This window comes from Rhinatrema bivittatum, chromosome 17 (assembly GCF_901001135.1).
Source record: "Rhinatrema bivittatum chromosome 17, aRhiBiv1.1, whole genome shotgun sequence".
Classification (NCBI taxonomy): Eukaryota; Metazoa; Chordata; class Amphibia; order Gymnophiona; family Rhinatrematidae; genus Rhinatrema; species Rhinatrema bivittatum.
The window spans coordinates 13,663,734-13,679,208 of NC_042631.1; the positions used below are offsets into that span (position 1 = coordinate 13,663,734).

General features: G+C 42.1%; 1 protein-coding gene across 2 annotated transcripts in view; it reads right to left on the reverse strand.

Moving 5' to 3' along the window:
- Positions 1-15,475, reverse strand: part of KIF18A (kinesin family member 18A) — an 87,337-nt gene that overhangs the window by 37,875 nt on the left and 33,987 nt on the right. For both annotated transcript variants that reach the window (XM_029582350.1, XM_029582351.1), the window contains exons 10-11: positions 6,181-6,343; positions 5,035-5,199 (exon numbers count right to left, since the gene is read on the reverse strand). In XM_029582350.1, the coding sequence (XP_029438210.1) occupies positions 5,035-5,199; positions 6,181-6,343 (328 nt within the window). The remainder of the gene's footprint in view (positions 1-5,034; positions 5,200-6,180; positions 6,344-15,475) is intronic.

Here is a 15,475-nt window from a genome sequence, read left to right on the forward strand (position 1 = left end):
GAATCCTACTCAAACAATTGAGATGTCAAGAACAGGCAAGAGGTGGAAGTGAAGATAGTCATCTACCATCAAGATCTTGGGTGTAAATCAGGAAGCCATCCAAAAGGTGCTCTGAGATCTTCAAATCAAAATGAGAACAATTTTACCATACACTATATGAACTTAAAGAAATATCCTCTCAAATGGAACAATTTCTTGCTGGTTGAGGAGGGGGCTGTGGAGAGTCAGGGGAGTGGTCTTCAGTCTCCTCAGATTAGTCAGGTTTTAGAGATCACAGAATGACTTCTCTAAAGTTTAAAGTTCAAAGACAGACTGGACTAAGAATAGCAGCTGCTATTAACAGGAAACCTTGCTGGGATAGAGATCAAAATGGTCAATGGTACAGCTCCTCATGCAAAGGAAGTCTACTCCATTCAGTCTGGAAGGTGTTGGTGAGGGAGGACTGACTGGTGACATATCCGGTGTCCATGGTGATGTCAAAGGCAGTCACTTGATGCACCCATTAGTGAGTGTTTGATAGATGCAATTCAGCATGTTTTAAGTCAATGGAATGCTTCCTAGAAGCATCTTGTCTCTTCTCTGAAAACTGCTAAATAGAAGATTGTGATAGGTGCCTTTAAGAAGACTGCACATTCATGAAGGCATTTCTCAAAGCCTGTTTTGGAAAACTAGTGTTTGGCTCAGAATGGGAGGCAGGCAGGCAGGCAGTCTTTCAGAAATAGTTGCTTTGAAGCATCTCAGTCATATTTGAGCCCCCAAAGCTGCACATTGATAAAGAACACCTATTTTCAAGAAGGAGGATGAGTGACTGAGGTAAATGAGCAAGGGGAAGGGGGAGGGAGGGAAAAGAACCTGACTGCCACTGCAACGCGTGGCAGGGTACCGCTAGTTTATTGAATAAGGATATTATCTCCAGGTTGTAGCTGTCATTTCTGCAAACCACCATCTCTTCATTCACATCCTCTAGACTTTATGGATCCACAGTGTTTATCCCATGCCCCTTTGAAGTCCTTCACAGTTTTGGTCTTTACCACTTCCTCCGGAAGGGCATTCCAAGCATCCACCACCCTCTCAGTGAAGAAATACTTCCTGAATTTGGTTCAGAGTCTTCCTCCTTGGAGCTTCAATTCATGACCCCTGGTTCTGCTGATTTTTTTCCAATGGAAAAGATTTGTTGTTGTATCATTAAAACCTTTCAAGTATCTGAAAGTCTATCACCTCTGCTCCTCCTTTCCTCCAGGGTGTACATATTTAGATTCTTCAATCTCTCCTCATAAGTCATTCGATGAAGACCATCCACCTTTTTGGTCGCCATTCTCTGGACTGCCTCCATCCTGTCTCTGGAGATATGATCTCCAGAACTAAGTACAGTACTCCAGATGAGGCCTCACCAAGGCCCTGTACAAGGGGATAATCACTTCCCTTTTCTTACTAGTTATTCCTCTCTATGCAGCCCAGCATTCTTCTGGCTTAGCTATTGCCTTGTCACAGTGTCTAACGATCTGAAGTCTGCGAATCACCCCAAGGTCTCTCCTGCTTAGTGCACATCAGCCCTTCACCCCCCATCGAATACAGTTCTTTTGTATTTCCACACCCCATATGCATGACACTGCACTTCTTGGCATTGAATCTCAGCTGCCATATCTTTGACTACTCTTCCAGCTTCCTTAAATCCAGCCTCATTCTCCACTCCTTCCAGCATGTCCACTCTTGTTGCAGATCTTTGTGTCATCTGCAAAAAAGACAAATCTTACCCTCTCTCGTCTGCTATGTCGCTCACTTAGATATTTAACAGAACTGGTCCCCAACACCGATCCTTGTAGCACTCCGCTTAACACCGCTCTCTTCAGAGTAAGTTCCATTTACCATCACACATAGTCAACCAGTTTGCAATCCAGGCCACCACCTCGGCACTCACTCAGCTTATTTTATTCACCAGCCTCCTGTGCAGGACTGTATCAAAAGCTTTGCTGAAATTCAAGTAGACAACATCAAGCGCTCTTCCTCGATCCAATTCCCTAGTCACCCAGTCAAAAAAATTCAGATTTGTCTGACAGGACCTGCCCCTGGTGAATCCATGCCGCCTCTAGTCCAATAATTCTCCTGACTGTAGATAATTAACTCTTCTTTCAGCAGCGGCTCCACTACTTTTCTCCACCACCGAGGTGAGGCTAACCGGTCTGTAGTTTCCAGCCTCCTCTCTGCTCCCACTCGTGAAGTGGGATCACCACCATTCTTCTCCAATCACTCAGCACCACTCCCATTTCTAGGGATCTATTGAACAGATCACACAGCGGCGCCGCCAGCACATCTGAGCTCCCTCAGTATATCCTGGGATGAACCTGATCAGGCCCCATGGCTTTTTCCACTTTGTTTCCCCAGCTCTTCCCATACATTCTCTACAGTAAATGGAGTTACATCTACTCCACTCCCCTCCAGTTTGTTGACTGTCCTTCTCCAGGGTCCTCTTTAGTGAACACAGAACTGAAGTATTTGTTTAATGTTTCTGCCATTTCTTTGTCTCTCCACACATTGATCCTTTTCACCTTTCAATTTCACTATACCACTTTGGACTTTTCTCCTTTCTCTGATGTAACTGAAAAATGTTTTGTCACCTTTGGCAATCCTTTCTTCCGCTTGACTTTTTGCAGTCTATTACTTTCGTCACCCTCAGTTCTACCAGATACTCTTTGTGCTCCACCCTTTGGGATCTTGTATATTTCTTGAATGCTGTTTTTAGCTTTTGTCAGCCACCTCCTTCAAGAACCAGATAGAAAAGTAAAGAAAAGAAAAATGAAACCTAGTTGCCTTGGTAATTGCTCCTTTTAAATTTGGTCCACTGTTCAATATCTCTCGTTCTCCCAGCCTTCTAGTTCTTCCTCCAGGTACTTCCATTTCATCAAAGTCCGTGTTTTTGAACTACAAAACTCGGGTCTTCGTGCTTCTTCTCCATATCTTGTGTGTGATATGAAACCATACCGTTTGATGATCACTGGTGCTGAAGTAGGTGCCCACCTGGACATCAGAGACATTATCTCCATTAGTGAGCACTAAATAGAGTATAGCTCCCTCTCGTGGGTTCCATTACCAATTGTTTGAACAAAACCCCTTGCAGGGCATCCACTATTTCTCTACTATTGTTAGATTCTGCAGAACGGATTCTCCAGTCTACATCCAGGAGATTAAAGTCTAACAATCCCCACTTCTCCCTTCTTTCCCATCTTTTGGATGTCTTAGAGATCTCTAATCATGCTCTTCCTTTTGATATGGAGGCCTGTAAACTACTCCAATATAAATGGATGCCCCATCATCTTTTTAGGTCGGCCCATAGTGCTTCTTCATTGCCCCATCTTCCTTGCAGCTCAGATGCTTGGATATTGTTTCTGACAAAGAGCCACTCCTCCCCCTTTCCTATCCTCTCTGTCCTTCAAGTTATAGCCCGGTATTGCCGTATCCCAATCATGAGATTCCATGAACCACGTCTCCGTGATAGCAACAATGTCCCAAGTCTGCCTCCACCATTAGGGCTTGAGATCTGGGATTTTATTGCCCAAACTACAAGCATTTGTGCTCATAGCTTTCCAGCTTCTCTCATTCAGGTTACTGCTTTTCCTGGACTCCGTTTATGAGACTTGAGTGTTATCAGCTTCACCCTTTCCCTTTACACTTGTGCAAAGGAAAAGATCAGTGCTTCTGATGACAGTCATCCACCTCCATGAGCTTTTTCCTTTGGTTACTTAACTGGAATTTTTGTATGCATTGGGTTTCTTCTCTTTTCAGAAAACAGTTCAGTCTCTCAAGAACTTCTTCAGTTTTTAATACAGGGAAGGCTTTTTATACTTGTTGCACTTGATACAGTGTCTCCACATCACAGGTCTAATTCTACAAGAGCCCACTGTAATCCTATTTTTTGAATTCCTTAATGCCCTGTGGGGGGGGGGGGGGGGGGGGGGGGGAGGGGTAGATTTGTGGGCTGCACAGCTGTCAAGAGCCTGTGTGTCACAGGTTTGCTGACCCTGGTACCATTCATACAGATACCTATGTAAATTATCACTTTAACCTAGGAACAAACATGAGGCATCTCTTGACTAAGGAAACAGATGCCACTTACTGAACATATAAAAATATACTAATTACACATACATTCTCACACTCTGAGTAGGAATTAATTGTTGTAGGATGCTTATTGAATAAGTACTTGCTATAGTAGTCTAATCCATTTGTACATTTATGTAGGACAATAAGCAACAGTTTTAACAATTATCAGCCATTTAACGATCCATTTTTATGATTTCCAAAGCATTATTTGCTTTGCAGCTGTTATGATCCCTCAAAACCTAATTTTTTTTGTACTTACCTTGGTGGGTAAAATCCACATAAGTACAAAATCCTTGGATAGTAATGAGATTTTTTTCAAAGTGCTGCCAAGATTCATGATGTAAGGAACATGTTTAGTTTTTGTACATGTCCAACATTAATCAATGGTAACCTGCCTCAATAAATTGATGGGAGCCCAGTGCAATGTGTGTATTTTGATAATGACAGCTCTTTAAGTTTTCAAGTCAATTAAGAGCATTTAGTGTAAATGTTTTTGCTTTACTCAAGTTTTCACCTGCCATTATTATTTTTATGTAGTGCAGAGAATACCTGCAATTAACTATTTAATATATAAATCTGAGTTTAAGTGCCCAAGCTGTGCCTTGAGCATGTAAGATAGCAGTAAGTTCATAATCCTGCTAACATTTGTTAGTTTTATAGTAGTTATTCCTTCACTAATGTTACTATGGAGATATATAATAAAGTTATGACATCTGGCAAGATTTTATTGTACTCCTACCGTGACCAGTTTTAATATACTCTAGATATGTAACAGTACATGAAACAGTATGAAGATGTGAAACAAATTAATATTTAAGACAGTTGTATGATTTTATTGGAGATTGAAGGGAAATGCAGAAAATGCATTCTACTTGAATTGCTCCAGTCTTACATTTTGATAATGTAATCACGCATTTCAGACTAAAAATTGCTCACCTGTGGAATTTTGCCATCCTGACCCAACAGGCGCATTTCATTCTCGAGACGATGCAACCAGTTTGTGTTCTCCTCAAAGCGTTTCATCTCTTCCTCCTTTCTCTTCAGAATGTGCACATGTTGAGCATTAAGCATTGCCAGTCTGTGATCACGTTTGCATGTAGCCTGAAACACAAGGTTTACCAGAATTGTTGCTTGCAACCATTTAGTTTGCTTTTCCAGCTCTCTCCATCATAAAAGTTGGCAAAATAAAAACACACCTTCTGACCATCTATTAATTCACAAGCATATTCATGTTGGGGTCCTTTTGATATATACACAGATATAGAAACACTGAAATTGACAGTTTGATTCCATATGCAATGCTGCTGAAATCTAAGGTAGAGACATCTTAGGCAAGCTCAGTGTCTTGTTTAAAATTTGATGAGAGCTTTCAGACTTTGAGGGGCACAATTTAAAGCTCTTATTTAAATAATTGTAGTCTCATACTGTTTTGGCATTAATATTTAACATTACAAGAAAAAAGTTCACAAGTTTGAGTCTCAAATTTTGAAGGCAGGAGTATTACTACATTCAGAATATTCTCAATGACAAAATCAGAGCTATATAAAAAAAAAAACTAGGACTCTCCGGCTGCAATATTTAAGTTTAAAATTCAATATTGTCCAATCCCATTTAGGTTCCTGTTTAATATTGTGTAAACGAAACCAGCACAAGCTGTATTTTAATGGCATGCATGTGTCAGCAATGGTCTGCTACACCGTTTTAAAGAACTTATGAAAATCATGGCACTTTGCATTCTAACAATGTCAAGCATGTGCTCATTTAGCATTTTGAGAATGCAAACAGGAATTATGGTGAAATATGACATACTGCTTGCAAAACAGCACAGTACTTCAAAAAGCTGATCTGTAAGAACTTAACAAAAAACAGGCATATGGAAAAAAGCAACTGCATACATTCTTTTTTTTAATTAAGACATTTATAAGTTCTACTTTAAAAAATTAGATATTGAATTTAGGATCATATGGTATTGAAGCGTAAGCCATTTGACATTTAATGTTTAACAGTGGCATGAATTGCTCAGACCATCTATGGCAACAATAAAAAAAAACCCAAAACAAAAAGGAATACAACTTGATGCACCTTCAATACTTTATCCTCTGAACACATCATATAAATCTTCTCATGCCATTGCTTCTGATGAAACCTTTTCAGTTCATTTTCTTTAAGCCGTAGCTCCAAGGTAAGGAATTCTCTCCTAATGGTTTCTCTATTCACAAATAGACTTTTAAGAGTCTCTCGAAATCTATAAACAAAACCAAAATAGAATACAGTCAAACATAACATTTAGATAAATTAGTAAAGAAAACAAAGTACAGAAATGTTAAGGCAAAACTAATGGCTTGATGTGCCATGTGCAAACAGCAGATATAAAATTCCAACTACCAGAAGGTAAGTTTTCATAACAGCAATGATCCTCAAACTTCTCCATTCGGGACAAACTTACAGGCCGATTCAGTGAAGTCCACGGGAGAGCGGATGAACGCCCGCTCTCCCGGTACGCGCACCGGTCCCTCACCGGTGCGCGCGATGCAGTATTCAAATTAGGTGGCGCGGTAGAAACTGGGAAAAGGAGGCGCTAGGGACACTAGCGCGTCCCTAGTGCCTCCTTTTTGACAGGAGCGGCAGCTGTCAGCGGGTTTGACAGCCGATGCTCAATTTTACCAGCGTCAGGTCTCGAGCCCGCTGACAGACAAGGGCTCCGAAACCGGACTCTGGCAAAATTGAGCATCTGGTTTTCGGCCTGATAGCTGCGGGCCGAATTCAAATTTTATTTTATTTTTTTTTACTCTTCGGGACCTCCGACTTAATATTGCTATGATATTAAGTCTGAGGGTGCATAGAAAAGCAGTTTTTACTGCTTTTCTGTGCACTTTCCCAGCGCCGGAAGAAATTAGTGCAGACCTTTGGGTCGGCGCTAATTTCTGAAAGTAAAATGTGCGGCTTGGCTGCACATTTTACTTTCTGTATCCCGCACACATACCTAATAGGGCCATCAACATGCATTTGTTGAGGGCGCTATTAGGTGCCGCGGGTTGGACCCGTGTTTTCCTCCTCTTACTGAATAAGGGGTAAGGGAAAATGCGTGTCCAATAGCAGGCTAACAGTGGATAAGTTCTTGGAGGAGAAGTCCATTACCTGCTATTAAGTTCACTTAGAGAATAGCCACTGCCATTAGCAATGGTTACATGGAATAGACTTAGTTTTTGGGTACTTGCCAGGTTTGGCCACTGTTGGAAACAGGATGCTGGGCTTGATGGACCCTTGGCCTGACCCAGTATGGCATTTTCTTATGTTCTTACTCGAATTGTGTGTGTATATTTTATTTTACCTTTATTAGATTGCAACAGAGGCCCAGACTTAAGTGTTAATTTATCTTATAGCCGATATACTTAAAGTAGACATGACTTACCACTAAGTAATATTTAATATGAAACTATGTTACAGAATTTGATGGCACCTGTTTAGTTAATATAATTTAACACATTTAAGTTTGAAATTATGTGCCTTATTGTGAACCGTTGCGACGGCAACTAGCTTAATAATGGTATAGAAAAAATTTTAAATACAAAATCTTGGAACTAAAAAATTACATATTTATTCAAATGAAAAGCTTAATTCACCTTAATCACTAAAGATTTGAAGAGAAATAGATATGGAAGACTAGTCCTAAGCTTATGACTCTCCTCAGACTGCCTTAAACCCATTTTTGATAGTCAAGGAAACAAAAAGGTCAATGGTTCAAACAGTGGGATTTTTTGTATCTTGAAAGCCAGAATTAAACTCCAATTTGATAATGGTCTTCTAAAACTGAGGATCAGACACCTTAGCTGTCATCAACTTCACATCTAGATAGGAGGTTAACTCTTTGCTGACAAGATTGCATATTGTCAACTGCACCCACTAATTGCTACTTTATTGCTTATTGCTGGGTAATTTAGGCCTTTATGAAAGCAAATTTAAAAGCAGCTTTAGTAGCAAAAAAATTCTACCAGCGCAAGCAAACTCTCTCCAAATGATAAAACTTATTTGTGGAAGTCTTCCTGGACTTGAGTCCATCTTTCAGTACTTCTCTTAAAAGCCCCTTGTCTTTAGGGAAACTCTCAAACTTTGAAGCCATAAGAATTGTGCATTTGGGTTTGGAGATGAGCAGGATCTTGTCGGATAACATCTTCCTGAGATGCAGTCTGAAAGGCTCCATCACTGATATTTTCCCAAGGTGCAAAAACCATGGACCTTTTTTTTCTTTTATGCAGGAAAATCTATTATGATTTCTTTGAATTGGTACAAAAATGAAAAAAACGCATATCCACTGCCACTGCACCCACAGAACTTTTCAATCTGCTGAAAAGCCTAAGAACCTGTTGAAGCGAGACATCATGAGATCTGCAACTGGGATGTACTACCTCTTGCATATAGAGAAGACCTCCCGTGCCTGCACATCAGACAGTAACACCTGGAAAAAAAAATAGTGTGGATGGAGGACCACATTGCTGCTCAGCAAATTTTGAAGGCAGACAATTGAAGCTCTGCCCATGACACTGAGCCCTAGTGGAATGAGACAAGCTGTTTAGGTAACGGCTGCTCAACATTCACATACATGGCTGAGATAACTGCCTTAATCCAGCAAGCCATTGTAGCCCATGACACCAGCTCACTCTTGTTTACCCCCACCTTAAAGTACAAACAGCCAGTCAAGTCCTCCTAAGATGTAAAGAAACCTCAAGAGATGTCGCTTGACATCCAAGCTCTGCAAGAGACTATATGCATCCACATCTCTCTCCCTATCCAAGGAAATCGATTGATTCAAGTGAAAGTTTGAAACCGCTTTTAAGGGAAAAAACAGAACAGTTCGCAGCTGGATCAGCCCTGGAGTCACCCGTAGGAACAGTTCCCAGGAAGAAAGAGCCCGTAGTTTGGAAACTATGCGAGAACAAATTGCCACAAGAAAAAGTGTGTAAGGTAAATATTCTCAAGGAGAGGCTATGCAGTGGTAGAAAGGTGGGACCCGGCAGAAAATCCAGAACCAGATTAAATCTCCACAAATGTACCGGCAACTGCTAGGGAGGACCAAGATGCTTCACCTACTCTCCCTTCAAGAACCAGGCCAATCTGGATGGGCTGACAAGGGTCCACCATTCACATGACCTCAGAAACAGGTAAGAGCCACCACCTGTATTCTTCGAGGAATTAAGGGCCAAGCCCTTAAACCCATTCTGCAAGAAGTCCAAAATGAGTGGGATCTTAACTAAATGAGGATGAACCTCCTTGTTCCTCACACCAAGCCTCAAGCGCTTGCCAAACCTGAACATAGGCTAAGAGGAGAACTTCCAAGCTCGAAAAAAGGTAGCAATCACTGTAGTAGAATATCTACACTTCAGTACTGAGCCCTTTCAAGGGCCATAGCAAAAGACAAAATAGAGTTGGATCTTTTGTGAAGAATAGGTCCCTGTCATAACAGATCTTTGGACTGGAAACCAGAGAAGAAAATCTGACAAGAGTCTGCACAGATCTGCATACCATAGCCTTCTGGGCCAGCGAGGAGTCACCAGAAGCACCATCTTAGTGTTCCTCTGAACCAACCTACCCAACAAGGGCCATGAGAGGGAAGGCATACAGAAGCTTGCCCCTCAGCTACTCCTGCACTAGAGCATTGATGCTCAGACTTTGGATCTTGCTTGCAACTGAAGAAACTAGGAACCTTTGTACTGTGTAACCGTCGCTAGCAAGTCTAGATAAGGTAGGTCCCAGCGGCCCACTATGAGATGGAATGCTTTGACAATTCCCATTCTCCTGGATCCAGACTATGGGCTGAGGAAAAAAAAAAAAAAAAAAAAAGGCTCACTGTCTTTTCCTGGAGATAAACCGACTCATAGTATGGTCAGAGGTTCATTTCCTGCGACACTTGTTGACTCCTGGTATTTCCTTGGTGATCAATGTAAGACACTGTCATCTGACATTCAGACTGCTTGACCCTGCAAGTGGTCAAACTACAAGCATGCAAAGAGAACGGCACACGCTTCCAGATGATTGATGCTCCAGAGACCCTTCTGTATCCCAGTGCCCCTGCACCATTAACTCCTGACAGTGAGCCCTCCAGCCCTGGAGGATTGCATCAGTCATGAGTATAAGCCAGTCCAGAGCTTGTAAGGAAACTCCCTTCCTTAGATAATCTGCCTGTGACCACCATTTCAGTTGGATGCCGATCTTCACTGCTAACTGAAGCAGTATTGAATAGCCCTGTGCCTGCAGACTCCGCCATGCAAGCAGTGTGAAGAGGACACATGTGCCCTTGCCCATGGAACCACCTCTATTGTTGCCTTCACCAAACCAAGTATCTGCAGGTAAGGCCATACTGTTGGCTGAATTGCTTCTATCAATAGTCACACCTAAGCCATCAGCTTCTGAATGCAGATCTCTGGCAGAAATACCTTGCTTCATGTCAAAATGAACACAGATACTCCAGTATCTGAGATAGCTGTAAATTGTTCCTGACCAAGTTCATCATCCAACCTATCTCCTGCAGCAAAAAGCCCACCTTGCATGAAGTCTGAAGAGACTTCCAAGTTTTTAGTCCAAATTAGCCATCTAGGTATGGGTGGACCAGATTGCCATTTTTTCTCAATGCTTCTGCTACCACCACCATGATCATGGAGAAGGGTGTGGTGGCCAATCTAAAAGGCAGTGCTCGAAACTGATAATGTTGTCCCAAAATGTCGAATTGCAGAAACCATTGATGCGCCAGTCAAATGGGAATATGTAGATACATTTCTGGATTTATCAGAGGGGGTAAGAAACTCCCCTGAATGTACTGACATTATCACAGAGCATAAGGTTTCCATGTGGAAATGAGTTAGTTGCAAATGAAGATTGATTCCCTTTAAGTCCAGGATGGGGTGAAAAGAACCCTCCTTCTTGGGCACAACAAAATAAATGGAATAACTACCTGTATTTTCTTATGATTTGTGCATTGGAATCATGGCCCACAAACTCAGGAACCTTGACAGTGTAGACTCCACTGCCTGCCTGCTTTGCAGGGAGACACCCTGAAGATGTCCTGAAGAATGCTGAGAAACTCCAGATCATAGCCATCCCTTATCACCTCCAGAACTCACTGGTCTGACATAATCCTGACCCACTTCAGATTTAAAAAAAAAAAAAAAAATGTTAGGCGATCCCACCTCCTGGAGCAGGAGATAGAGGTCAGCACATCTTCATTGAGGGGGGGAGTGTCTGGGAGCACTGCATCCAAGCCTGCACCCAGTCTGGGCTGCCTGGAATGAAAGGACTGAGAAGTCACTCTTCTGTAGGGTCAAAAACTTCTGAAAACCCTAACATGGCCTCTTGCGCCAAACTAGTGTGGCACCTGCTTATCCTCTGGCATCCGAGGAACTTGGGACTCACCCCACTTATTGGCCATTTCTTCTAACTCACCCCAACTAAGAGTGATCCTTTAAAAGGCAGTTTCATAAGATTAGACTTTGAAATTGTATTGGCCAACCAATTCTGCAGCCACAGCTGATGCCTGGCTGCTATCACTGAAGCCACACCTCTGGCAGAAGTACAGACCATGTCACAACCTGCATCTGCGAAAAAGGTGGCTGCCGATTCCATCACTGCCCTGGAATTCAAAACCAGTCTCATTGACCTCCTGAGACAGAAGCAAACAAGTGCGAGCCACCAGGAAACAGCAAGAGGCTATCTGAAGAGTCATTGCCACTGCCTCAGATGCCTGCTTAAGGATAGCCTCAATTCTCCTGTCCTAGCATCCTTCAATGCTGCGCCCCATTCTACCGAAATGGTTGTCTACTTGGCAATTAAACACATCAGCACATTCACTTTCGGAAAATGCAACTGCTCTTGCCACCTGATCCAGTGGGTGCAGACCGTCCAAGGCTTGTCCCCCTTTAAAGTTCACTTCCGGAGCACCCCATTCAAGATCAACTCTTGAATGGCATCCATAATGGGGAAGAAATATGATGCTTTATGCAAAGCAAGCAAAATGGGATTCTTCTTTGGCTCTGACATGGGATCAGCATCTGGCACTGCGAGCATCTTCAGTGTTCGAGAACAGCACCAGTAACTCATCTCAATGAAGGAAGTAGAGAAATTACTTATGTGATAATTTTGTTTACCTTAGTGTCAACAGATAGGATCAGTGGGTTTATGCTCCCCTGACAGCAGATGGAGACTGAGCAAGATGATGTCACTGTAACCCTGCAGTGATCCCAGCTTGCCAGTATTCTCTTCAAAAGCAACTGTGAACAGACTAGCAAAAAAACTTAACATGATTAAAAGCCAGAATCAGAACTGTACTCAACTATAAACACTGAACTCACATAAGATTCTAGGAACCCCAAGCTAGGGACTAGATGAACACTTACCAGTAATCCCTTAGGAGCCAGAACCCCACAGGACTATTGACAATCATGCAGCAGATGAGGGTGGGAAGCTGAGTACATCTGTCTACACTAAGGAAACGAAATTCAGGTAAGTAATTTCTCCCATTTCCTAGCGTGTAGGAAGATGGACTCGGGACCAGTGGGATGTTGGCCATGGTCCACTCAACACCACATGTGCATTCTCCCGGGCCTGCACTGGTCCCGAGTCCATTTGTCTACATGCAAGGAAATTCAACATAGTTCTAACACCTCAGAGAAATGTCCCTATCCTCCAGGGAATAAGGACCACCTTCCTCATCCATGCCATCCAGGTCCCCAGTATAACCCGCAACAGGCAGAGACGCCTTCCAACGTTTACCCATGGTACCAGCTTTACGGGATTCTGCAGCCTGCAATCTTCCACGTTTGGCCAGCCTGCTGAATGTGCCTGTAGAAAGGACTGCAGCCCCTGAAAAAATTTCACCAAGAGAAGGCAAAAGGGTTCATACCAAAACCAGGGGTCATTGGTCAGGCACCCATTCAGTTGCCCTCCCCTTTTGACAAACCAGTTAGGGGACTCAAAATCAGGTAACATCTGACAGATCCCCTTTCTGGTTCCCTTCCTGTAACCAGCTGGGAAGGGCCAGGCTCAGCAAAATCAGTTAGAGATCAGTTAGTGGATCCATAAAGTCTAGAGGATGTGAATGAAGAGAAGAGGCATGGGGTGGGGCTTGCTTGCAGGAATGACGGCTACTACCTGGAGATTAATATCCTTAATCAATAAACATACACAGTTAATGTGACCCCAACATTGCTCTATGCTTCAACTGCAAGAGGAAATGTGGAAAAAAGGATTTGCATCCACAAAAAAGCATGGGTGTAGCTGGCTTGTTACGGCAGTTACTACCCCGAATCAATTAAGTCTGATACTTCACTGCTTCAACGACAGGGGGGAATGAAGTAAAGAGGATTTATATTCAGACAACCAACAAGGACTGAATTGCATAGGCAGGGTCAACAAATATGTGAGTAGCTTGCTTATGGCGGTTACTACCTCAAACCAATTAGCCAGATACTTCACTTAGATGCAGCTCCAGCACTGCTGTCTGCATTGATGGAAGGGAATTGGAACCAAAAAGTTACCAATAAAGGCCCTGACCTCAGTGGTCAGAGTAACAGATAAGTATGAAAACAAATAGGTGTGAAAGCTTGCTGGGCAGTTTGGTCGTCTTCTGCCGTCACTTCTATGTTTCTATGGCAAGCAGTGCAAATTGCAAGGCACATCAGGCTTGCTACCAGCAACATGAATAAGTACATCCAGTAGCAGTACGCTCAACAAGCATTGACAATTGTGTGTCCAACAATGCGTCCGTACCTGGCAAGCCCGGACAGGACGCCTGGAAAAACAGACGCCCAAGTATAGACATAAAAGCGGGATACAAGCTAAGATTCAAGTAACTGTTTACTAAATTTTATTATTTAGGACTCTCAACTGTTGGGGTTAGGTTTGTATTTTGTCCTTTTTTTCTTTGCACGGCTGGCTAAGGTTTCCAAAAGCCCAAGTCTAAAAATAAGAGAACCAGTGGTCACTTATAACAAATGGTATTGTATGAAAATGCTCAAATCAGCACAAGCATTGTTTTTAATCATTTACCAATGAGTATCAATAAGACTCAGATTTATACTCTGATATCTTGGACTAGAATGATTTGTGGGAAATCACATAAGCTTCCATCCTTCATATCAGTATGGCCTAATTTACCTTAAATTCATTTTGGAGACAAGTGATAAACCTGGCTTGGACAGCAGGCTCACAAGTTCTTGCTCAGGCTGAGTGCTGCACTCAGTATCACTGGGAGAAGTATGGCTGTTACAGTGACACCTGGTGGCAGAGAGCAACAGCATTGGTGGCTGCTTGATCTCAGTCATTTTGTTTATGTATGGAAGTAAGACGGGATAAATAGTGTAGATTTTCCGCGAGAGCTTCCATATAAAAGCTGAATGGGAAAGAACAAAAAGGCAAACCTTTTAGAATCCTGGTATGTCTGTTATGGTGTGGAAATGTGGTAGAGGCGGCAGCAGTTTACTGGAGTGGCAGGACAGTGTAAGGGAGAATTTCTACCAAAGCAACCGATTTGACCAACACAAATACTTAAAAGACTAGCACAACATCAGTGACTTAACAGTGCATAATATATCTTTAGCTGCAAATTAAAAATAGAATAAGGAGATTATGGTTGCAATAGAACCCAATCTAATCAATATCAGCAACAATAAATGTGAAAAAACCCTGAAAAATGCAAGTCATTTAGAATATTTTGCACATTTCTAAATGATTCCTGTAAGGCCAAAATTCTAAGCAGTTATTTGCAAAGCTCAGTCCTCTACTAGTAAATATACTCTACTCATTTGCGTCAGTAGTTCTTAATGAAAGTTTGAGAGGTGGCTGTAATTCTTAGTACAAAATCCATTATGTGGATACTGCTGCAGTTTTGTCAGACTGTTAAATTTTTAATAGAGAAAAATCTACAGATCTTGGAAATTCACTGGTGTATGTTCCAAATGCTGATGCCAGTAAGTGAATGAACTGAGCAGGTGTCCTGATGCTTTAGCTGTAGGCGTAAAATTGTAAATCCAAACATGTTCTACTGAATGAACAATAGGGACATAGGTTAGTGACTATGGCACAACGGGAGCAGGCACTGGGGACAACACATGCCAAGCCCTATGTGAACATACAGATATAGCATCATTGTCCTGCTATCCCCACTTACATAAAATCATTAGTATACCCATTATGAAAAAACAAGGTTTCACAAATAAGAAAATGAAGGAGGCAGTTTTTTGTATGAGAAAGGTTTAATTCAGTTTTTATTTGGAAGACTTTTACATGGCAGATTCACCTGTCTGTGCTTCCTCTACCTTTACTGGTCTGGCTGTCTCCTTTGATAAGAAATCACTGGCAGTCAGGCAATTGTTTCATTGACTCTGCATAT